Genomic DNA, 24,822 nt, shown 5'->3' on the forward strand with positions numbered 1-24,822 from the left:
TAATCTATGCAAAATGTAGAAATGTATGGAAATAGTACATAAGTAGTGGACAATTACATTTAAGATGATCCTAAATAAGCAAACTTTGTCTCATGTTAGAAATAATAAAATTGATCCCAATTGAACATAAACTACTAAGATCCTAATTTTTCCTATAATGGAATAGATGGAGGGTGTTCAGTGATAAAATAGATGGAAATTATAAATGTCTTGCAGTGCCACAAAATGGGATGTAATACCTGTACAGATCATTTCATCTTTTCCAGCTTCAAGTTTTCTCATCTAAAAAATGGGTTATATAGGGTTTAGAGATAACATAGTTAATGAATCTAGCCATGGGCAGTCTTTACTACATGCTCAAAAAATGTTAGCAATTACTTTTAATTGAAAAAATGTGATGAAAGAAAGAATTCAAAAGTATTGCAGAGAATCTGAGGAATACTTATTGTAAACCACATTATTAAAGTAGGTAAGGCAGATAAACCGACCAGGAAACCAACTAGTTGGTGGCTATAAAAACCCAGGCTGAATTCCATTTAACCACAAGTGGAAGCTAGCTAGTATATGATCCTAGACTGCCACCTGCTGGTCTATGATAAACCAAAAAGAACACTGGAAGTTCCTCAAGTGGGAAGAGTGATAGAAGCTTAGTTTCTCTGAGACAAATGAATAGAATGACTTTTGAGCTATTTTTACTGGGAGACCTCTTTAGCAGAATTCCTTATGTGTGAGAGCCACTGTGATTTTTATAGATAACATTGGTGAGTAGAGATGGTTTTGTTAGGCTTATTAGTATTATCTATGGCTCAAATGTGAATCAAGGGCATAAGGAGACTTTATTCATTATTATTTTCCTTTCATATGTTAATCTTTCATAGTTTAATTATGGTACAATTATAGTGGCATTAAACTGGAACCAATTCAAATTATATAATAAATTATAATCAGCTCCAATTGTTATGATTAATTATAATGGTAGACCAGGTTCCCAAAAGGCAATCTGCAGACCAGGTTCCCAAACAGATCTGGCTGATTGCATCAGAATTGCCTAGTCTCAGTTTCATATTTGTAGAATCAGAATATTTTTGGGTAAAGCTGAGAAAGTACCATTTTATAAAACACTGCCAATGTGATTCTCATTGAGAGGCCTCTATACTTGATTATAAGCTCTTTGAGGCAAGGACCATTCATTTTTATTCATTTTTTTATCCTTGAGGCTTAACAGTGTCCAGTACACTGTAGGCACTCACAGAAAATTAGATGAGTGAATGAACAAATGTGTGCATAGATAATTGATTCATGACTTGAGGCAGCAGTTAGCAACACAATGAGTGTGGCAGGCTAGACTTTCTTCTCTTGGTTTTCTAGTTTATGTGTACCAGTCAATTAGGCAAATATACTTTTGTTGGTCTTGAAAATATCAGAGGTTATACTCTGGGATTAATGTGGCTGCATGATGGGGTACCTGGGTAGCTCAAGCGGTTAGGTGTCTGGCTCTTGGTTTGGGCTCAGGTTGTGATCCCATGGATTATGATCTCATGGGTGGTAGGGAAAGCCCACCCACATTAGGTGAGGAGTTTGCTTCAAGATTCTCTCCTTCTGCCCCTCCCCTCTGCTCTTGTGCTCTCTTTCAAGTCTTTAAGAAACAAAAACAAAACTAAACAAAAAACAAAACGTGTGGCTGCATTTTGGCCCCACCAAGTTCTAGAGGGTATAAGTTTAAAAAGTTGGAGCTAACCAAAGCTATAGTCTCTGAAATTCCATAGAGGTATTGATTGTGTCCTAAGAATGACATCAGACTGAATATGTTGATAAGGCAGAAAGAAACAAAAAGGGATCTTTTTATTCAAATAACCATATGCTTTGTTATTTTTTCCAATAAAAAGTCAACGTATTGCTGAATTGATTTACTAAAACTTATTTGCCATTTTTGCATAGTAAGAGGATGGGGATTGGTCACCTTTTAGCTTCTTTAGGTCAAGTTATTCAAATCTTGCAGGACTCTTTTGAAATTAACCACTGTTTAATGTCAGTAACCATGTGAAGAGGCAAGTACAGAGTTGGGAACAGAAAAATGTAAACAAAGAACTATTAGTGAAGAGGTCTTTTTTTGTGCCTGGTTAAAAATGGACCCTGTAGAGGCAAAAAGTTTTCCTTTCTTCTGCTCTAGATTCTTGGGCTTATCTAATGAATAAATTGATATAAGATAGATTAACAGAAGAAAAACAAATTTAATTCTCAAATATGAAAGCTTATAGATGTACGAGACACAATGAAGTTACCAAAGTAGGTAGCTTTTATATCTTTTAGACAAAGAAACAACACATTTGTGAAAAATTGACAAGACAAAGTTCTGGCTTGGGTTACTAAATTAGTAAAGAAGTAACAAGGTTTGTTCACATGCCTTCTCAGTCTTGATCCCTATCTCTGGTGATAGAGATGTTTGTCTCCTTTTCTCTTGGTACAAGGAGGGTACCTTTCACATGGGAAATTTATTTCCAGCTTTCAGGAAGTCAAAGGACAGTCAGAGGGTTTTTGTAGTGGCTATTTCTTAAGTAATTTCAATTCAAAATAATTAATATGCCAAAGCGTCATATTTTGGGGAAATCTGCCTTGAGCCTTATCAACCCATAACAATGAACTCTAAAATATAATTTAGTAAATCGATCAGATTTGTTAAACAAAACAAAACAAAACAAAACACCCTCTGATTCTTCAGTCAAAACCGATAAGGTTCCAAAAGGGTAAAAGATAAAACCAAATAATTAATACTCTCACAGATACATAAATGAAATAATTCGAATCACTTGAATAAGGCAAGATGTGCTAAAAAAAATTGCTCAATTATTTTAGCTACAATCTCTTAAGCCCCAGGGAAAACAGGTAACAATTATTAAGTTTGTGGCTTTCTGAAGTCTAACATTTTTGTATATGAACATAGATTTTGCTCAGCAAATGACATAACTGGAGAATGACGAGATCTGCATATTTCATAGACTGCACAGAAGAGAATCCAAAATAATGTGGGGGGGGGGAAGAGATCTTTGTGATTTGGGACAATGCTCTTCTGTCGTGACATCAAATTGGCATGTTGGCCAAAGCAAAAGAAATAAAGGTAAATGCTAACGTGTAAAAAGTTGTGAAAAAAAAATGTAACCTGACTAAAGCTTGAAATGCTAGTTTTTAAAAGATATTATGTCAAGTTGAAAATGGTATCTCCTCAAGAAAAAAAAAACATATCTTTTGGGGTGCCTGAGTAGCTTAGTTAAGTGTCCACTTTTTTTTTTTTAAGATTATTTATTATTCATTCGAGACGGGGAGAGAGAGAGAGAGAGAGAGAGAGAGGCAGAGACACAGGCAGAGGGAGAAGCAGGCTCGATGCAGGGAGCCCGACGTGGGACTCGATCTGGTTCTCCAGGATCACGACCCTGGAAGAAGGTGGCGCTAAAACCGCTGGGCCACCGGAGCTGCCCAGTAGAGGTAATATTATTATTAATATAATACCATTAATGGTATTATTATTACTAATAGTTTAAAAACCAGAAATATGACAGGGTCACAATTTTGAATGAAAAAAATACTATATTTTGATAGGAAGATCCTCAAAAAGTAATTCTTGATCATTCCTTATCCCTTGTACATTCTTTAAACTTAATGGTACAAAATAAACCAAAATCCTTTTTTGGGCACTTTTGAAATTTTAATTCCATCCAAGAACTATAAATCAACCTTTTAGTTCATTGAAACACAGAAGGGTGTTGAAATATTAATTTTGAAATCATTATAAAATAGATTATATGAAAGTCCAGTTGAGGCCATCCTGTCACTAGTAGTTATTTAGAGGCAGTAAGCAAAGCTTTTTAAAACTAAATTATTGATATTTTTTACAGATAAGTTATCTAAATTTTTTAAAAAAAGATTTTATTTATTTGTTCATGAGATACACACAGAGAGAGGCAGAGACACAGTCAGAGAGAGAAGTAGGATCCATGCAGGGAGCCCAATGCGCGACTCGACCTGGGTCCCCAGGATCATGCTCTGGGCGGAAGGCAGGTGCTCAATCGCTGAGCCACCCAGGCATCCTACGGATAAATTATCTAGATAAAAGTTAGAATGCTAGCCAGAGAAATACTTCATTTTTTTTAGCCTTTTTTTAAAAAAAGATTTTATTTATTCATGAAAGACACACAGAGAAAGAGAGGCACAGAGACACAGGCAGAGGGAGAAGCAGGCTCCTCACAGGGAGCCCAATGTGGGACTCAATCCTGGATCCCGGGATCATGGCCTGAGCTAAAGACAGATGCTCAACCACTGAGCCACCCAGGTGTCCCTCAAAGAAATACTTCGAAAACACCTGTATTTATATTTATTTCCTCAGTACTAATTTGGCATGACTCTTTTAGTGTGGACATTTTATATTATAAACCATTTTTATTGGGGCGCCTGAGTGGCTCAGTCGGTTAAGTGTTCAACTCTTGAATTTTGCTCAGGTCATGATCTCAGGGTTGTAGGATTGGAAACTGCCTTGGGTGTGGAGCCTACTTTAAGATTTTCTCTCTCCCTCTGCCCCTCCCCCATCTCACACTGGTGCACCTGTGTGTGCACATTACTCCTCTCAAAAAAAAGCAAACTATTTTTATTTAAAATAGAACATACCTATAGAAAACTACATAAAATGGGTATAAAGCCTAATGGAATAAAAGTACTTAAGGCAGGGATCCCTGGGTGGCGCAGCGGTTTGGCGCCTGCCCTTGGCCCAGGGCGCGATCCTGGAGACCTGGGATCGAGTCCCATGTCGGGCTCCCGGTGCATGGAGCCTGCTTCTCCCTCTGCCTGCGTCTCTGCCTCTCTCTCTCTCTCTGTATGACTATCATAAATAAATAAAAAATATATTTAAAAAAAAAAAAAGTACTTAAGGCAAACATTTTTAAAACTACCACCTAGATCATAAATGCCCTCCATTCCCATCATTCTTTGAGCTCCTCTTTATTTTCTGGCACCTCAAGATATCCCGTACTGCTCTGCCCCAGCCCTAGAATTAGCTCTTTCTCCAAAGAGCTCTGATTCATTTGATTGGGAAAATGGTATCTGTAAACTGAGATTTGGGGGACAGTTGTATTCACTACTAGAGTATTATTGCTTTCTCAAACAAGATAGTCTTTTTAAAAAATTTACTTGTTTTTTTGTAGACAGAGAGAGAGTGAGAGAGCATGTGAGCAGGGAGAGGGGTAGAGGGAGAGAGAAAACAAACTCCCCATGGATTGGGGCCCAGACCTGGGGCTCAATCTCACAACCCTGAGATCATGACCTGAGTTCAAACCAAGAGTCAGACACCTAACTGACTGAGCCACCCAGGCACCCTTCAAACAAGATAATCTTATTAAAAATGTTTTAAAGTACAGAAAGAATATAGTGGTATTTTCACAGTTTTAGAGACATATGTAATGTAAAGAATTATGATGATAAACAGCAACTATGAAAAAAATTACAGTAGAAAATAACTGATGAATAATAGGAAGTAGGATATCAATGATGAAGAACAAATATTACACTTCCTCTGTCACTCCTTCAGCAAATTTTAGTATAGCTGCTCCCCCAATTGAAATTTTGCCTATGTCTGTAGTACTAGTACCAGGCATGTTTCCACATCCTTTTCAGCTCTTTAGGAGCTTTCTGAATACTTGTTAGTAATGGAGAACATAGATGTCACTATTAAAATGTTGGAGGGCAGCCTGAGTGGCTCAGTGGTTTAGCGCCATCTTCAGCCTAGGATGTGATCCTGGAGACCCAGGATCCAGTCCCACGTCGGGCCCCTTGCAGGGAGACTGCTTCTCCCTCTGCCTCTGTCTGCCTCTCTCTCTCTCTGTCCTTCATGAATAAATAAATAAAATCTTAAAAAAAAATGTTGGAAAAACTAATGTTCTCAATGTCAAAACTGAAAGCCTGCCTAGGGATCGTTTCTACAGAATACAAGATAGTGGGGCAAATAAAAGTTGAAATCATCATAAAGGTGTCATTTTATGCAATCAAGATGTGAACTATTCATATTACAAATTATTTCATCCTAATGACTTCAGAATGTGAGAGTGAGTTCATTGTGATTAGACTTCAAATTTTCTATTATTTTATGTCAAAAATTTGATTTCCATTACAAACAAAATCATTTCTATTAAGAGTTCTATTCCATTCTCTGAATAGTTTTTGTTCTTTTTCATGGGTATAGCAATGCCTTATGTTTCTAAAAATATTAATTATTTCTTTGGAAGATTTCTTTTGCTTTCTGCATTGGTTTATTAGGTTTAGCTTCCAACATTTAAGTCAAAGAATTTCCTGAAACATTTGGTGGTTTTTATTACTCTTTCATATTTGAGTAGGGCTGATTAGAAATGACTAGTGCATGGGAGAGCTCATGAAGAGTGGGCTTCACTGAAGAGATGAGGCAGTTTAGCAACCTGCTATTTCTTTGGTGGTTGCATAAATGCTGTCAGGTCCAGGTCTGTCTCTTGGGCCATTTTTCCTAGGGATGACTTTTTCAGGTTTTTTTTTTTTTTTTTCCGGAGGTATGTATACACCTAGCTGCTTTAGCTTTAGGAGGAGAGTAATAGAGCTGAGAGCCTCATTCATTGTATATAGATACTTAAAACAATTTTAAAAATTGTGATAAAATGAAATTTACCATTTAAACCATTTTTAGGTGTATCGTTCTGTGGCCATTAAGTACATTCCCATTGTTGTGCTACCAACCTCCAAAACTATTTTCATCCCACAAAACTGAAACTATATACTTATTAAGCAGTAACTTCCCATGTTCCTGTCAACCTCTATTCTATTTTCATTTCTGATTTTGACTCCCTAAATATCTCAGACAAGTGGATTCACACAGGACTTTTTGTGACTGGCTAATTTCACTCACCATGATGTCCTCAAGGTTCATCCACATTGCAGCATTGTCAGGATTTCTTTTGTTTTTAAGGCCTGATAGTATTCCAACATACCTACATAACACTTTTTGCTTATCCAGTATTCTTGGATGGACACACAGGCTGCTTTCACCTTTTAGATATTGGGAATAATGCTGTTATGAATACGGGTTTGTAAACATCTATTTCAGACTCTGCTTTCAATTCTTCTGTGTGTACATCCAGAAATAGAATTGTTGGATCATAGGGTCATTGTATCTTTAATTTTTTGTGGATGTATATAGAAACTTTTAAATAACTTCCCTTTATTGACCATTACCCTCCACCACATCTAGGGACCCTGGGTTTGAAGATTCCCTGGGTCACAGTCTCTGCTTCCCCAATCATCTTCTGTCTAGGGAATGGGCATGTGTTTGGGGGTAGTCATCTGGCTATATGGCACTGAAAAATAATATGAGGGCCTGAACAGCCTGCATGTGAACTTTGAGCCTAATCTCTTTCCCTGCCACAGCTCTGCCCTCATCTCTATCCAGTGTATACTAGTGGTCACTGTAGATAAATGTGTCAAAAAAACAATTCATTGGGCACCTGCGTGGCTCAGTTATTGAGCATCTGCCTGTGGCTCAGGTTTGATTCTGGGGTCCAGGGATCGAGTCCCACATCAGGATTCCTCGCTCAATGGGGAGTCTGCTTCTTCCTCTGCCTATGTCTCTGCCTCTCTTCTGTGTCTCTCATGAATAAATAAAATCTTAGCCTCCCCCCATTCATCGAAGGCCGATTCATGTAAATGGCCAACCTGCAAATAACTTTTCTTCCAATTCTTTATTTTTAGTTTTCATTTTGTCTTCATAACTGCATTTTAAGGCAAATTCAGTTCAATTCTGCTTTTTTCCTGCTGCTGCAGCGGAGTCTGAGGGGTCTGCAAAAACAGGGACATTAAGATATAGAACACTCATTTTTTTATTCCTGGGGCAGTATCCTGACTCAGATTCAACTTGGAAGTTATTAAATAGGTGTTTGAGCTTTGGGCAAGTGCGCGTGTGCGCGAGAGTGTGCATGAGTGCGTAAGCGCACGCTTTGCCAAGATTAAACCCAGGGCAAGCGTGCACTAACAACCCTGAAGCGAGTCGTGTGACGTCACCGTAGTAGCAGCAACCCGTGCGCATGCGCCCATTTAAAGAGCCGGCGCTCGCCAGGCGCCGCTAGCCCCGCCCCCTTCCTCAGATCGCTCCTCCTCCGTGTCCCCGCGGCTTGCCCGCTACGCCCTGCGGAATCCAAGTAGCCAATCAGCGTTCAGCCTTCGCTTGCCGTCAACGGCGCGTGCCCCGGTTTCAAAAGCTCGGGGGCGGGCTCCGGGTTCCGCGCACGCGCCGTCGCCTCTCTATCCCCACGCTGGTTCCGCGTCTCCTCACTGCGGACGGTGCGGCTGGCCTGAGGCTTCTGGTGTCCGGGGGAGGTCGGCTCTGTCGCCGCCGCTGCTGTTATGGGCAAAACTGCCGACTCTCGGGGGCCGGGCGGCCGGCCCGACCCGGTGCGGAGCTTCAACCGTTGGAAGAAGAAACACAGCCATAAGCAGAGCCAAAAGAAGCAGTTGAGGAAGCAGCTGAAGAAGCCCGAGTGGCAGGTGGAACGCGAGGCCATCAGCCGCCTCACGCAGAACTACGAGAAGGTGAGGCCGGGGGCGGCGCGGCGGGCGGGCCGCGGGGCTGCGCGTCCTCGCGGCGGTGGGAGACCTGTCATGGGTGGGCCGAAGGGGGGCTGGAGACGGGGTGGGGTGGGGTGACAGGTGCGGCCGGGCCCCCCAGCACAGTTGAGGCCCCACAGGTGGTCCGCCCGGCCCCGCGGACCAGGCTCTGGACCCTCCAGTCGCTCTTCTGCTCGCCGCCCTGCTCGGTAGAAAGGATGGGGCTGAAGTGGCTCTTTAAGAGCAAGGAGTTAGTAGTGAAACGGGGTAATAACAGTGGTACTAACGGCAGTAGTCATACTGACGACACCTACGATTTCAGCCCCTCACCGTGTGCTTCACGTTAATTATTTGACCTGAACTGGGTCTGGGTCTTATTCCCATTTTGCAGGTGAGAGCGTGGAGGCTCCGAGAAGGTAACGTACTTGCTTTCAGCTCACATGTTAGTAGGTGGTGTAGGATTGCAGCCTAGATACCCGTGTCTTTCCAAGTCCAAAGCCTCACGCCGCATCTGCGTCCCTTCTTGTGCTTATTTTCTCTCCCTGATTCGTGTCCCCGTCCAGGAATTGGCACAGGAAAGCTGGGCTCCTGGTGTGTGCCTGGCACCTGCCATCCCCCATTGTACTCGATGTTCTGAATAGCCCTGTAGTTACCATTTTGACCTCTTGCGCCTCCCCCGACCCCCCCCCCCCCAACCCGATGTGTTGGCCGACACCCACCTCACTCCCCTCTCAGTAATTGCCCCTTCTACTGCGGTGTAGTCAAGGATTTAATATATGGGACGTTTCTGGAATTATAGTCATCAGGTGTCATGCTGGTATGGCTTTCCTTTAAAGGACCCTTAGGTCAACAAGAAGATTAGATAGATAACCTTTGTCTTTGCTTAGGCTTTTGAGTTAAGGTAAATGATAATTTGATCCTGGCTTTTGGTCACCGGTTGAATGTGTGGGCAGGTTACTTACTCTCTCTGCTTCCCTTGTCTTATCTTTAAAAGGCATAGTAATACCTGTTTTATAAGTTGTTTGGAGAAGTTAGTGACTCTAAAGCTTATCTGCACAATGCCTGATACATATAAATATATTAGCTGTTACGTTATTACTACTATTGACATACGCACACCATTTTAAGAAACCATTGATTGCATTTTAGAGTCTTCTTTATCTAACCAGACTTGTTTAAGGGGTATGGTCCCAGCCTTTCTTCTCTTTTGTAATCCCAGTGCTTATTCTTGTGGGTTATTGGCTCCCTTTTGTATTCTACCCACAGCTCCTCTGAGTTCGTATTCTTTTTTTCCGATGGTGCTGTGGATGTCTTTACCTGTCAGAATATTTTAAATACACAAGGTCATTATCTTTGACTCCAGAATTCACCGTTTTAGTTCCCTCTTGCCACTGTAACAAATTGCCACAAACTTCATGGCTTAAAACAACAGAAATTTGTTCTCTCGTAGTTCTGAAAGCCAGAAGTCTGAAATCTGTTTCACTGTGCTGGAATCAAGGTGTCAGCAGGGCCATGGTCCATCGGGAGGCTCTCAGGGAAAATCCATTTCTTCCTGCTTCTCACTTCTCACTCCTGGTGGCTGCATTCCTTGGCTTGTGGCTGCACACTCCAAACTTTGTCTCCATGGACACATTACCTTGGGTTCTGTGTCAAATCTACTTCTGCCGTTCTTAAATCAGGATGCTTTGTATTGCATTTAGGGCCCACCCAGAATATTGAGGATAATTTCCCATCTCAAGATCTTTAATAATGACCTGTACAGAATCACTTTTGCCATCTAAGACAATATTCACAGTTCTGGAGGTTAGCATATGGACATCTTGGGGCTGATACTTGGCGTACCACATGCTGGCCCCACTATCTAAGCGGACTACTGAGCTAGAAACCTACAAGTAATCCTAGAGACTTCCCTTTCAGTGGTCATACATCCAGTCATACTGATAATCTCTTCTGCCTTTAAAATTTTTTAAAATGTTACTCCAGGCACCGCCCCCCATGCTTCCCCGCCCCCCCACCCCCAAATCCCAAGCCCCAGGCTATGCCTTAGTTCAGGCCCCATCATCTCTTGCATGGATTACTATAGTAGCTGTTGCTTATAATGGGGATTAGCAAGCTTTGTAAAGGATCAGATAGTAAATGGTTTTAGCTTTGCAGGTCAGAAGGGTGGAACTACTTAACTCTGCCTTGTAACACAAAACCTAACATAAAAATACTTAAATGGGTATAGTTGTTTTCAACAAAACTTCCAACAAAACTTCAATTAGGAAATCTCATGGCTGGATTTGACCCTTAGGCCTTATCATCCTCTAATCTATCTTCATATTGCAGGTAGAATGATTCTTTCCTAGATGAAAATCCAATCACCTTACTCCAGATTAAAACCCTCCCTTGGCTCACAATTACTTTCAGGAAAATGGTCAAGTACTTTAGTGTGTCGACACGTTCTGCAGCAGAAGAGTAAGTTATTTGTGACCAGGCACACCTGGTTTAAATCTCACTCAGGAGGATCCCTGGGTGGCTCAGCGGTTTGGCGCCTGCTTTCAGCCCAGGGTGTGATCCCGGAGTCCCCGGATCGAGTCCCACATCAGGCTCCCTGCATGGAGGGAGCCTGCCTCTCCCTCTGCCTGTCTCTCTGCCTCTCTGTCTCTCTGTGTCTCTCATGAATAAATAAAATTAAAAAAAAAAATCTCATTCAGTTTGGGTATTGACTAGCTAAGTTCTTAATATTCCTGAGTCTGTTTCTTTCATTCAGCAGAGATTACTAACTACTCAGAGTGTAGTAAGGCTCAAAGAGGTGACATATGTAAACCAAGCGGTGTGTGATAAGCATATGTGCAGGAGCAGCTTCTAGTTTTGTGAGTTGGCCATACTCCCTGATACTGATGCTGCTGCTTCTTTTTTAAAGATTATTCAAAGATTTTACTTATTTGAGAGAGCACACATGAGCATGAGGAGGGACAAGCAGGCTCCTGGTGGAGCGAGGAGCCTGATGCAGAGCTTGATCTCAGGACCCTGAGATCATGACCTGAGCTGAAGGCAGATGCTTGACTGATTGAGCTGCCCAGGGACCCTAGTCCCCCATACTTCTTGTTCTGTACTTGATGTTTCTACCACTTGAGTGAGCACCTCCATTCTCCCACTCTAGGAACACCTACCAGTCCTTCAAGATTTAAACTTCTCTTCCTGACCTCCCTAAGTGGGGTTAGGACTGTTTGTCCGTAACATTTTGTATAGAGCTTTATTATAGGATTATCACCAGGCTGTGATAATTGGCTTCTTTCTTTAACTTCTTAACTCCTGCATGAACCTCTGAAGGTCAGAAACCATCAACACTCTCACCTTTGTATTTCCCAGACACTGGTTGCACAGTGCTTGCCTGGAGCAGGCACTCAGTGTTTCGATGTGGTTTGGTGCATGAAGACCTTTTCCAGATGGCTTTATTCTGGTTGGTAACTGGTTTCAGGTTAGGTCAGGCCTAGGAAACTCAGTACAGAGTGCCTCAGATGATAGTACCAGTGCATAAAATGTCTATTTCAGTATATTTGTAATACAAGGGTGGTGTTCAGTAGCCTCATTGGTAAAATACTGAACAATTTATTTATTTTTTTATTTTTTATTTTAAAATTTTCATTCATTCATTCATTCATTCATTCATTCATTCATGATAGTCACAGAGAGAGAGAGAGAGGCAGAGACATAGGCAGAGGGAGAAGCAGGCTCCATGCATTGGGAGCCCGATGTGGGATTCGATCCCGGGTTCCCAGGATCGTGCCCTGGGCCAAAGGCAGGCACCAAACCGCTGCGCCACCCAGGGATTCCCAATACTGAACAATTTAATTTAGAAACATTTGGAATACTTTGATAAGGTATTTATTGAGGCCTAGGTCAAAATAGATGGAAAAAAATACATATCTGTGTCTCTGGGGGGTGTGGGGGTTGATACATTTTGATAAATGTTGTAATCCTAAATATGTAGAGCTCTGTGGAGTTAGATGCTAGTGTAATTAGGGGGAAGGAGGTTGAATTTTTCTGTCCCTGCCCTTGGCTAGATGAGTTAGAAAAATGTGTTTCCCCTGGGCCTGTTGCCTTTCCTCCTTGTGGTCGCAGCCTCAGGCCTAGCTTATGGAGCTGAGTGTGAGCTGGATTTCAGCCTCCATATACCTTTGTATAGGGTGCAAACTGTCCAGCAGTTTGTGGTAGCCAAGAGTGGAGCTAGTTCTTGAATGATGTGTTTTCCAGACAGAAAAGATTAGCAAGAACATTGTAGGTCCAGGGAGCAACACAAGGGTATACAAAAAGATGTGAAAATGTGTGGTGTTCTTTGATGGGGAGATACTCCGTGGAGTGTGCTATGTGTTCCTGAACTGGCTTCTGATGCGGTTGCAGGAGAGGGTCAGAGATGGATTGTCATTGATTTTGGAGGCTGTAGTTGTGAGAATAATGGCCTCCTAAAGATGGCTGCATCCTAACCCTGAGCCTGTGAATGTTACATGGTAAAGGGTAATTAAGGTTGCAGATCAGCTGATTTTAAAATAGGGGATCTGGATTATCCAGGTAGGCCCAGTGTGATGACCAAAGGGTCCTGAAATGTGGAGGAAGGAGGCAGAAGAGTCAGTATGGGAATGCTGTGTAGTGAGGAAGACCAGAAGTCCATTGCTGATTGGTTTTCAAGATGGAAGGGGGATGTAAGCCAATCCAAGGAAGTAGGTAGTCTATAGGTGCTGGAGAAAGCAAGGGGTGGATTCTCTCCCATGGTTGCCAGAAAGAACTTTAGCTTACTGAGACCCATGCTGGACTTCTGACTTCCACTGTTATAAGTTAATACATTTATGTTGGTTTAAGCCACTGTTGGTCATCATTTGTTTCAGCACTTGTGGGAAATTCATACGGAGGCCCTTTTTAGAGACTTTATCTGGAAACAGTGGGGAGTCTCTGGGGGCAATTGGAGAACATAGCCAAGCTGTAAAGGCTGTGGAGATGGTTGGTATAGTCTAGGTCTTAGGTCTTCTGAGAGGTTGATGCCAAGTTGGGATTAAGTGAATCGGAGATTGATCGGGGGAAATGTCTGCAGAAGTGAAGGAGAAGGAACAGAAATAGGGAAAGGAGGGAAGACAGAAGGAGGTGCCAGTAGGAAGAATCTCAGGCTAGAGCGCAGTCTAAGAAAGCTTCTGCTCTTGGGATGTCCTGCAGCCAGTGTTGCCCTTGAAGGGACTCTCCCATTCTGCAGGAGTGGGTCTCCAGTCATGCCGCTATGCACAGTCACTGGGAACAGCTGGGGAAGCACGGCCCTGGCAGGTGGATCCAGAGGATCAACTACTGCTGGTCAGTCAACTATGTTTCTGCAGCTGGAGATCTGGGTAGTTTATTTCTAAGGCCACCGGGTAGGGTGTGTGTGCTGGGGGTTCTGAAGGGGAGTTGGGGGTTGAAACTGGTTGAGAAATGTTGAGCTCTGTCGGCCCCGATCAGAATTTGACATGGTTTGTGGCAGGTTGCTTTTCTTGTCATGATTGCAGTAGATGGAGCATTCTAGGACGTTCTTATATTTTCTTCTTCTGCTTTGAGAATGTGAAAACATTATTCACTTTTGTGAGAAGAAGAGAGTTGAAAGAAGTAAAGGGAGGTGGTCAGTGATATCCACCCTGTTCTCCCTTCCATACCCTCCAGCTTTCCCAATGGTGGTGGGAATTTCTGAACAAGTACTGTCAGTGAAACATCCGTTCTCTGAATTTAGAAGAGTTATACAAATTTCAGAGGGAGTGTGAACATTAGAAGAATAGAGCTGAAGAAGAAAATGGGTTAAAGGGGAGATAGAGTTTTATTTTGTTTGTAGGAACCGTAGCTGACTTCTCTGGCTTCTAAGTATTCCTTGAAATGTAATCAAGAGTCTTCTGGAACAGGGTCGGTAACCTTTTTCTGTAATAGGCCAGATAGTCAATATTAGGTTTTGTGGACCATGTGATCTCTGTCACAACTGTATAGATGATATGTAAGTGAGTGGTTGTAGTTATGCTCTGGGAAAACTGCAAGAACAGGCAGCAGATTGGATTGGGCCATAGTTTGCTGACTTGCTCTAGTTCATCAGTAGATTTTAGTCTTTCCATTTCTTCGACTTTTAAGAATGCGTTGTATAGCTTAATGGCCCAGAGAGTGCTGGAACAGTTCAATTCTTTCAGACTGTCCATTTACGACGTTAGCCGACTAAAGATAGGTGTGCAGTATTTCCTTGGAGTAGCCCACTTTGCCTGTGCTGTGTCTCTGATGGAGGCTCCTCTACTCCTCCTAGAAGCATTTCCTTTGTGAAAACAGCTTTTTAGCTGATCATATCACAAGTGCATGGGTGGACTGTGCCTAATTTTGATGTTGTGTTTGGGAGATTTATCTTCCAATTAAAGTTCCCTGATGGGACAGGTTATTTTAATGAACTTTTCTCTTTCTAATGTGGGTGTGCTGATTATTCCACTCTTCCCTGGAATGATTTGTAGAGATTAAGGCGATGTTTTAGTGTTTGTGTTTTCAGCATGTGAGGACTGGGGATAACCCTGTCTGGGCTACATTAAGAATACAGGAAAGATGATATGTAGACTGTAAAATGCAATAAAAGCTGTCATCCCTTTACTGCCTGGAGTGTAATTTAAATAAATAAACCTTACAAATGCAACTCATCCCTTTTGTGAATCATAAATAATTTGGCAGCATATTCCCAGATCTGAACAGGAGTTCCTGCTTTCAGCATCTGTAATAAAATAATTCTCCTGAGTAGCTGAAATTAAATTCAGAAAATTGGGTTTATGCTAATGAAGAAATCAGTAATGAACATTTAGATAATGTAAAGTTAAAGGGCAAAATGTTAGTTATTGTGGCTTCAAAGTGTGACTAAGACATTTTCTTCTGGTGATGGTTAAGTAATACTCCCTCCTTCACTGTACCCGCAGGTGAAGAGTTGTCAGGTTGGATTTGGTATGCCACTGACTTATGGTTAAAGCCCAAAAAGATTTGCGCTAACAAGATACATTTCTTTAATTAACTTCAATCTGTTCTCCAAAGTGTGTAAATAGAAGTATTCTCATTGTGCTCTGTGGCTCAGAGTCATTTTCCCCCTTATTTCTTAGTATTTCTTGATGGGCTGAAAGTAGAGTGTCTTCCTAAAATTGATGTGGTGATGACTTACTGTGTTCTCAGAGGTGAAGGAGGGTAGCGGTAGTGTGTGTTTCGAATGGATGAGGTGTTTTTTTCTTTAAACCAATTTAAATTGTTACAAGCTTCTATTTTTGATTCATTACAGCTTCCTTAAGGCATATTTCTTTGTAGAAGGAATGATGGTTTTTAATTGGAAGTGATGATTGAATTCAGTCGTGTAGTACCAAGGACTAGCCAGGCAGCACAATGTAGACCAAAAATGGCTTTGTTGTAAAATAGATGAATTATAGAGTACATGATTTTGTCTTAGGTGACACAATCTTCTTTTTCTTTTTTTCAGATAAATGTAAATGAAATCACAAGATTTTCAGATTTCCCCTTGTCCAAAAAAACATTGAAAGGTAGGCCTATGGTGATCTTGGGACATGTTGTTGAGTTTCGTGATGTTTTTAATAAATGAAAAAAGATTTAAAGCATTTAACATGAAAGATACTTTTTGGCAAATAATTTTGATATCTTGAACCTCTACCACCAAGAAGCTATATTAATTCATTCAGTTTTTCTGATTCGTCATTCTCATCCTTTGTGGACTGTAGAACAGTAGTGAGAAAACAAGATGCCAGGGCCTCTCAGTAATTAAAATAAAATCTAATTATGTTAAAATGAACAAGAAAACAAAAGTGCTATCTTTTATATTAGTGTATTAGGGACACTATAACAAAATCTCAGACTGGAGGGGCTGCTGCTTAAACAACAAATTAATTTTCTCACAGTTCTGGAGGCTGGAATTTCAAAGATGGAGATGCTGGCAGGGTTAGTTTCCTCTGAGAGCCATTATGGAAGGATGGGTATGTTCTAGGACTCTGCCCTTGGCTTACAGATGACCACTGTCTTGCTGCATCTTTGGTGGTACCACTGTGCAGACATACCGTTGGTGTCTCTGTGTCCAAATTTCCCCTTCTTATAAGGACACCAGTTACATCAGATCAGGGCTCATTTGAACTTAATCACCACTTCAAAGGCCCTATTTCTGAATATTGTCATATTCTAAGGTACTGGGTATTAGGGCTGCAATGTAGGATTTTTAGGGGGCATAGTTCAGCCGGTGTTCCTGTTTTACAGGGATTTTCTAAAGTGTCCCTCTTTCCCTCTGAACTGGCAGGTTTGCAAGAAGCCCAGTACCGTTTGGTAACTGAGATACAGAAGCAGACCATTGGATTGGCTTTGCAAGGTAAAGATGTTCTTGGAGCTGCCAAAACAGGATCTGGCAAGACTTTGGCTTTCCTTGTTCCAGTAAGTAGTTTATTTGTATTGGGTCAGGTCTACTATTACATGTTTTTAAGACATTCTGTGCCTAGGTAGAAATCATTATGTAGAGTGTTGTTTCCTGCTGGATTTCTTTGGCTAGAATGCAAACTTTATCAAATGGGAGCCATAGCTATCCTGTTGTCCATCATATTTCCTGTCCCAGCACAACTGCCTTACATGTGGAAGGCACTCAGTAACTTTTTGAATGAGTGAATTGCTGTGCCTTGACAAGCCTTTACATTCTTGAAGTATGTGGGTGTTCCACTGGGGAAGGCCGGGGAGGCTGTTTATGTGCTCATGCTTGCAAACCTGCCAGTTGCATTTATACTTGCCACTTATTTAGGATAAAGCTGAAATATGCACTCGAGAGAGATTGAGTGATTTGTTGAGAATTTTCCAGGACATTGATAGCTGTCCTTTTGAGCAGTAAGACAACAGAGCCTCTTAGGAATTTACTTATATCTCATTTATGCAGTTGGTTTCATAATTTAATTCCTACAAAATAATTGGCTTATAAAAATCACACTTGAGTTTTTGTTCCAAGTATTGCAAAACCATTTTTTCCTTAAATCCAATTTTTCATAACAGAGTTTCTCCGTAACTTTCACTGTAATTACACAGTGACTACACAGATGAAAGTTTAATGTGGTTTCTGTTCAGAAAATGGTGACAAGGGGCACCTGGGTGCCTGAGTGGTTGAGCATCCGCCTTCAGCCCAAGGTGTGATCATGTGATCCCAGAGTCCCAGGATCGAGTCCCACATCGGGCTCCCTGCATGGGGCCTGCTTCTCCCTCTGCCTGTGTCTTTGCCTCTCTCTCTGTGTCTCTCATGCATAAATAAATAAAATCTTAAAAAAAAATTGTGACAGATATTTCCCCGAAATCTGTTTTAATAGTTTGAGGGCTGCACATACCCCTCAGAGATTACCAGTCTCCTGTCTGCAGAGCTCTGGCGGCAGCTGACCTGCAAAGGGCTTATGTTCCCTTCCCTCTATGACTTGAGGGGTCTGGTGGCTGGAAGAAAAAGAAAAAGCAAAAAAAGAATTTCTTCTTTCTGATTGGATGACACTTGTGACTGGTATGTCTTCTGCTTGGAAGATGCCTTTTTTTTTTTTTTAAAGATTTTATTTACTTATTTTGAAAGCAAGAGAGGATGAGCAGTGTGGAGGAGCAGAGGGAGAGGGAAAAGCAGGCTCCCTACTGAGTAGGGAGCCCAATGTGGGGCTCGATCCCAGGACCCTGAAATCACAACCTGAGCCGAAGGCAGATGCCCAACTGACTGACCCACCCAGGTGCCCTGGAAGATGCCTATGATTTGAAAGAACAAGGTTGTTGGTTCAGGAAATCAAAATGCTGCCTTCTTAAAGGACTCAACACAAATTTGCTGTCTTTTTGAGGTGCTGGAAGCCTTGTATCGTCTGCAGTGGACCTCAACAGATGGGCTGGGGGTTCTGATTATATCACCTACAAGAGAACTGGCCTATCAGACCTTTGAGGTTCTCCGTAAAGTAGGAAAGAATCATGACTTTTCGGCTGGTCTCATCATTGGTGGAAAGGTTTGTCCTTTGTCTTTTTTTCTATAACTTTTATTGGAGCACAGTGACAGTTGATAGGAAAGAAATGGAGATTTCATTTAAACAGGTAGGCTGGTATCCTGGTGGTGTCACTGTTATCGAGGGTTCTGATTATCAATTTTGTGGGTCCAGAAAGTCCAGTACTGTGAGGGTATCTGAATTGATCAGGTTCTCTGAGATTAATGTACTCTAAAAGCCCTTAAATCTGGGATCCCTGGGTGGCGCAGCGGTTTAGCGCCTGCCTTTGGCCCAGGGCGCGATCCTGGAGACCCGGGATCGAATCCCACGTCGGGCTCCTGGTGCATGGAGCCTGCTTCTCCCTCTGCCTGTGTCTCTGCCTCTCTCTCTCTCTCTCTCTCTGTGTGACTATCATAAATAAATAAAAAATTAAAAAAAAAAAGGTTGTCATCCAGTTTGTCTCTTTTGCATGTATCTGTCCAGTTTTTTTAACATCATGAATAAAAGAGACTATCTTTTCCCCATTGTATATTCTTTTCTCCTTTGTCATAGATTAATTAATGTATGTGTGGGTTTATTTGTGGGCTCTGTATTCTACTACACTGATCTGTGTGTCCATTTCGTGCCACTAATATACTGTTTTGGTTACAATAGCTTTGTAATACAGTTTTTTTTTTTTTTTTGTATATTTTTTTATTGGTGTAATACAGTTTGAAATCTGGGATTGATACCTCCAGCTTTGTTCTTTTTTCTCAAGATTCTTTTGGCTATTTGAGGTCTTTGTGGTTTCATGCAAATTTTAGAATTCTTTGTTCTATTATTGTGAAAATACCATCCTTATTTCAATAGGGATTGCACTGAATCTGTAGATTGCTTTGGGTAGTATGGACATTTTAACAATATTTTTGCAATCTGTGAACTCGAGATACCTTTCTGTTTGTGTAGTCTTCAGTTTCTTTTATCAGTGTCTTAAAGTTTTCAGAGTACAGATTATTTTTATCTCCTTAGTTGTTAATTCCTAGGTATTTTATTAGTTTTTAGTGCAGTTGTAAATGGTACTGTTTTCTTAATCTCTTTCTAATTTCTTGTTATTAGTATATGGAAACACAACTGATTTCTATATGTTAATTTTGTATCTGTGACTTTACTGAATTCATGTATTATTAGTTCTCACACTTTTTTGGTTGAGTCTTCAGGGTTATTTATATATAATATCCTGTATCAGCAGATAGTGACAATTTTACTTCTTTTCTACTTGGATGCCTTTTATTTCTTTTTCTTGCCTAATTGCTCTGGCTAGGAAAAGTTTTTAGATTTTTTTATCATTGAGTATGATGTTAGTTTTGAATTTGTCATATGTGGACTTTATTTTATTGAGGTACATTCCTTCCATACCCACTTTGTTGAGAGTTTTTATCATGAATGGATGTTGAATTTGGTCATATGCTTTTTCTGCATCTATTGAGATTATACTTTGTTTTGTTAATGTGGTATATCATGTTGATTTGCAGATGTTGAACCATTCTTGCATCTGTGGAATAAATCTCACTTGATTGTGGTGTATGATTCTTATGATGTATTGTTGGATCTGGTTTGCTAATTATTTTTTGTCATTTAAATATTTTCATCATATGTGTATTGTTTAACCTCCATCCCTTAGTTCCCCCATCTCTCTACCCACCTCCCCTCTATAGTTAAGAGTCTGTTTCTTGATTTGTCTTTCTTTTTCCTTTGCTCATTTGTTTTGTTTCTTAAATATCACATTCGAGTGATAGGATATGATGTTTGCTTTTCTGAGACTTATTTCAGTTAGCATGATCAGCTCCATCCATGTCATTGCAAATGGCAAGATTTCATTCTTTTTTATAGCTGAGTAATATTCCATTGTATATATATACCACCTCTTCTTTATCCATCCATTTATCCTTTATCAGTGGACACTTGCGCTGTTTCCGTAATTTGGCATTTATAGATGATGCTTCTATTCAGGGGGCATGTATCCTTTTGAATTAGTATTTTTGTATTCTTTGGGTAAATACCTAATGGTGCAATTGCTGGATCCTAGGGTAGTTCCATTTTTAACTTTTTTCTTTAAAGAGCTCGTTAGACAAAGTTGTCTAGTATTTTTTTTTTTAAGATTTTATTTATTAGAGTGTAAGTGCATGTTCAAGCAGGGGGAGGGGCAGAGGTGGAGGGAGAAGGACAGGGAAGACTCTGCATTGAGCACAGAGTCCTATGTGGGGCTTGATCATCTGCTCAGAGTCTAAATCAAGAGTCCAGTGCTTAGCCAACTGAGCCACCTAGGCACTCTTATTTTTAACTTTTTGTGGAACCTCCATACTGTTTTCCAAAGTGGCTGTACCAGTTTGCATTCCAACCAGTAGGGCAAAAGTGTTTTCCTTCTTCCACATTCTCACCAGCACCTGTTGTTTTCTCGTGTTGTTGATTTTAGCCATTTTGACAGGTGTGAGGAGATAGCTCATTGTAGTTTTGATTTGTATTTCTCTGATGATGAGTGATGTTAAACATCTTTTCATGTGTCTGTTGGCTATCTATATGTCCCTCTTTGGGAAAATGATGGTCTTCTGCCCATTTATTTATTTTTATTTATTTATTTATTTATTTATTTATTTATTTATTTATTTATTTATTTATATTTTTTAATAATAAATTTATTTTTTATTGGTGTTCAATTTGCCAACATACAGAATAACACCCAGTGCTCATCCCGTCAAGTGCCCCCCTCAGTGCCCTCCACCCAGTCACCCCCACCCCCCGCCCTCCTCCCCTTCCACTACCCCTAGTTCATTTCCCAGAGTTAGGAGTCTTCCATGTTCTGTCTCCCTTTCTGATATTTCCCACTTATTTTTTCTCCTTTCCCCTTTATTCCCTTTCACTATTATTTATATTCCCCAAATGAATGAGACCATATAATTTTTGTCCTTCTCCGTTTGACTTATTTCACTCAGCATAATACCCTCCAGTTCCATCCACGTTGAAGCAAATGGTGGGTATTTGTCGTTTTTAATGGCTGAGTAATATTCCATTGTTATACATAAACCACATCTTCTTTATCCATTCATCTTTCGATGGACACCGAGGCTCCTTCCACAGTTTTTCTGCCCATTTTTAAATTGGATTATTTGAGTATTGAGTTGTATCCGTTCTTTATATATTGGATACTAACCCTTATTTGATATGTCATTTGTAAATATCTTCTCTCATTCCATAGGTTGCCTTTTAGTTTTGTTGATTGTTTCTGTTGTGCAGAAACTTTTTATTTTGATATAGTCTCAGTAGTTTATTTTGATATAGTCTCAGTAGTTTGCTTTTATTTTACTTGCCTTAGGCACATCTAGAAAAATGTTGCTATGGCTGATGTCAGAGATTTGCCTGTGCTCTCTTCAAGAATTTTTATGGTTTCAGGTCTCACATTTAGGTCTCTAATCCATTTTGAGTTTATTTTTGTGTATGGTATAAGAAATAGCTCTAGTTTAATTCTTTTGCATGTGGCTGTCTGGTTTTCCCAATACTACTTCTTAGATTGATTTTTTTCCATTGGATAGTCTTTCCTACTTTGTCAAAAATTAATTAGCCATATCATTGTGGGTTGATTTCAGGGTATTATTCCTTTGATCTGTGTGTCTGTTTTTATGCCAATACCATACTGTTTTAGCATAACTTGAAATCTGGAATTGTGATACTTCCGTTTTTTTTGTTTGTTTGTTTTAAGATTGCTTTGGCTACTCAAGGTCTTTTGTGATTCCATACAAATTTTAGGATTATTTTTTCTAGTTCAGTGAAAAATGCTGTTGGGATTTTGATACGGATTGTATTAAGTCTGAGTTTGCTAGTATTTTGCTGAGGGTTTTTACATCTGTGTTTATCAGAGATAGTGATCTATAGTTTTCTTTTTTTGTGGTGTTATTATCTGGTTTTGGTATCTGGGTGATGCTGGTCATATGAAATGAGTTTGGGAGTGTGCATTCCTCTTCAATTTTTGGGAGCTGTTTGAGGAAGATAGGTACTAACTCTTCTTTCAATATTAGAACTTACCTGTGAAGCTGCCTGGTCCTGGACTTTTGTTTTTTGGGAGTTTTAAAATTATTGATTCTGTTTCATTACTTGTAATTTGTCTTTTCAGGTTATCTATTTCTCTGTGATTCAGTCTTAGAAAGTTGAGTGTTTTTAGGAATTTGTTGTTACCTAGATTTCTCAGCTTGTTGTAATTCTAGTTTTTTATAATTTGTATTTCTGTGGTATTGGTTATAACTTCATTTGTAATTTTTTTGGGGGATTTTTCTCTTTCTTGATGAGTGTGGTAAGGAGTTTATCAATTTTTAAAAAGTCTTTTCACAAAACCAGCTTTCATTCTATTTTTTTTTTTAAAGACTTTATTTGAGAGAGAGAGAGAGAGGAGGAGATAGAAGAGAGGCAGAGGGAGAAGGACAGGCAGACTCCCTGCTGAGCAGGGAGCCCAACACTGGGCTTGATCCTAGGACCCCGGGATCATGACTTGAGTTGAAGGCAGATGCTTCACTGACTGAGCCACCCAGGTGCCCCCTTCTATTGTTTTTTGAGACTCTGTTTCATTTATTTCCACTCTGATCTTTATGTTCTTACTTCTAATAACTTGGGGCTTTAGCCATGCATTTTCTGTTACCTGTCAGTGTAAAGTTAAATTGTTTATCTTGAGATTTTTCTTGTTTTTTGAGTTAGGCCTGTATCACTGTGATGGTTGATAATGATTTCAATCTTCAATTTGAGATTTGTTTTGTGGCTTAACATGTGATCTGTTTTGGAGAATGTTATATTTACACTCGAAAAGTATGTGTATTCTGCAATTTTTAGATGAAATGTTTTGTATATACCTGTTAAGTAGATGTGATATGATGTTTTTGTTTTTTAAAGATTTTATTTACTCATTTGAGAGAGAGAGCATGCACATGTGAGCAGGGGAGGGGGCAGAGGGAGAAGCAGACTCCCCACTGAGCAGGGAACCAGATGTGGGACTTGATCCCCAGACTCAGATCATGACCTGAACTGAAGGCAGATGATTAACCAACTGAGCCACCCAGGCACCTCTAATGTATTAAGTCCAGTGTTTTCTCATTTGTTTTCTGTCCAGATAATCCATATGTAAGTGGGGTCTTAAAGTCCCCTACTATTTGTGTATTGCTATCTATTTCTCCCTTTATGTCTGTTAATATTTTTTGTATTTAGGTGCATCTATGTTTGGTGCAAAATATTTATGAATGTTATATCCTCTTTTCGGGTTGATACCTTTATCATTATATAATACCTTTTTTTTGTCTTTTGTTATGGTCATTGTTTTAAAGTAAGTTTTGTCTGATACTCTAGCTTTTTGGAGTAGAAGATGGTTTTGAGGAATGTTGATTTTAGCTCATGGTGGAACCTGCTGTGCAACTTGTGCTCTACTTTCTAGTATACCTGGAATACTTGCTTCTACTGGAGTTTCTTCTAGACTGTGAAGATAATACTTGAACTCTTGAATTGATATGCAGACATACTCAAAGGAAGAGTAGCATTACAAACCTTACATATTCATGTACCTGTCACCCATCTTTAAGGACTAACATTCTGTGGTTCTTGTTTCAAGGACACAACTTCTAGAACATAGAGTGCTCAGCCCACTTCCTCTTCCACCCCCTCCCCACCCCCCAATCCACAAAGTGCAGTGAATGATGTTGGAGAGCTTCCCCACTGCCTCTGGTTCTGGCTTAAATAATGGCAGTGATTCCATGGTAAGTCAGTTCTGGCAGATGTAAAGAGAATTGAAGACTTGGAGCATTTATAGAAAATTTTTCTTGGCCTCAGAATCCTGGGTATAATTAAGAATCTAGTGCACTCTGAGCTCTTTAGGACTTCACTTAGGACTTTTGTTTGCCCAGAAATTTGGACATGTTGCAGAAATATAAGGGGGAAATCCTGTCTCTTTGTAGCATAGCTACTTGCTATGATGAAATGATACATGCAGATGGCTTTTATAGTTTTGATATACAGGCTGCTCATGATGTGTCTGTGTAATCAAAAGAAACAACTGTTTTCAGGATCTGAAACATGAAGCTGAGAGGATCAATAACATAAATATACTTGTTTGCACTCCGGGTCGACTTCTTCAACACATGGATGAGACGATATGTTTTCATGCTACCAATCTCCAAATGTTAGGTGAGTCTAATGAATTTCCAATGAAACAATCTGAGACCTAGGAGAGAAA

At 40.2% G+C, this 24,822-nt stretch overlaps 1 protein-coding gene across 3 annotated transcripts in view; it reads left to right on the top strand.

The window, feature by feature from the left end:
• The first annotated feature begins 8,275 nt into the window (after window positions 1-8,275).
• DDX10 (DEAD-box helicase 10) overlaps window positions 8,276-24,822 on the top strand; it is a 253,164-nt gene continuing 236,617 nt past the window's right edge. Inside the window, exons 1-5 of one of the 3 annotated variants that reach the window (XM_077893366.1) lie at window positions 8,276-8,589; window positions 16,082-16,142; window positions 16,904-17,034; window positions 18,447-18,605; window positions 24,653-24,773. In XM_077893366.1, the coding sequence (XP_077749492.1) occupies window positions 8,404-8,589; window positions 16,082-16,142; window positions 16,904-17,034; window positions 18,447-18,605; window positions 24,653-24,773 (658 nt within the window). In that variant the 5' untranslated portion in view covers window positions 8,276-8,403. The remainder of the gene's footprint in view (window positions 8,590-16,081; window positions 16,143-16,903; window positions 17,035-18,446; window positions 18,606-24,652; window positions 24,774-24,822) is intronic. The other 2 variants (XM_077893365.1, XM_077893368.1) reach the window with 2 other exon arrangements.

The sequence above is a fragment of the Canis aureus genome, chromosome 3 (assembly GCF_053574225.1).
Source record: "Canis aureus isolate CA01 chromosome 3, VMU_Caureus_v.1.0, whole genome shotgun sequence".
Classification (NCBI taxonomy): Eukaryota; Metazoa; Chordata; class Mammalia; order Carnivora; family Canidae; genus Canis; species Canis aureus.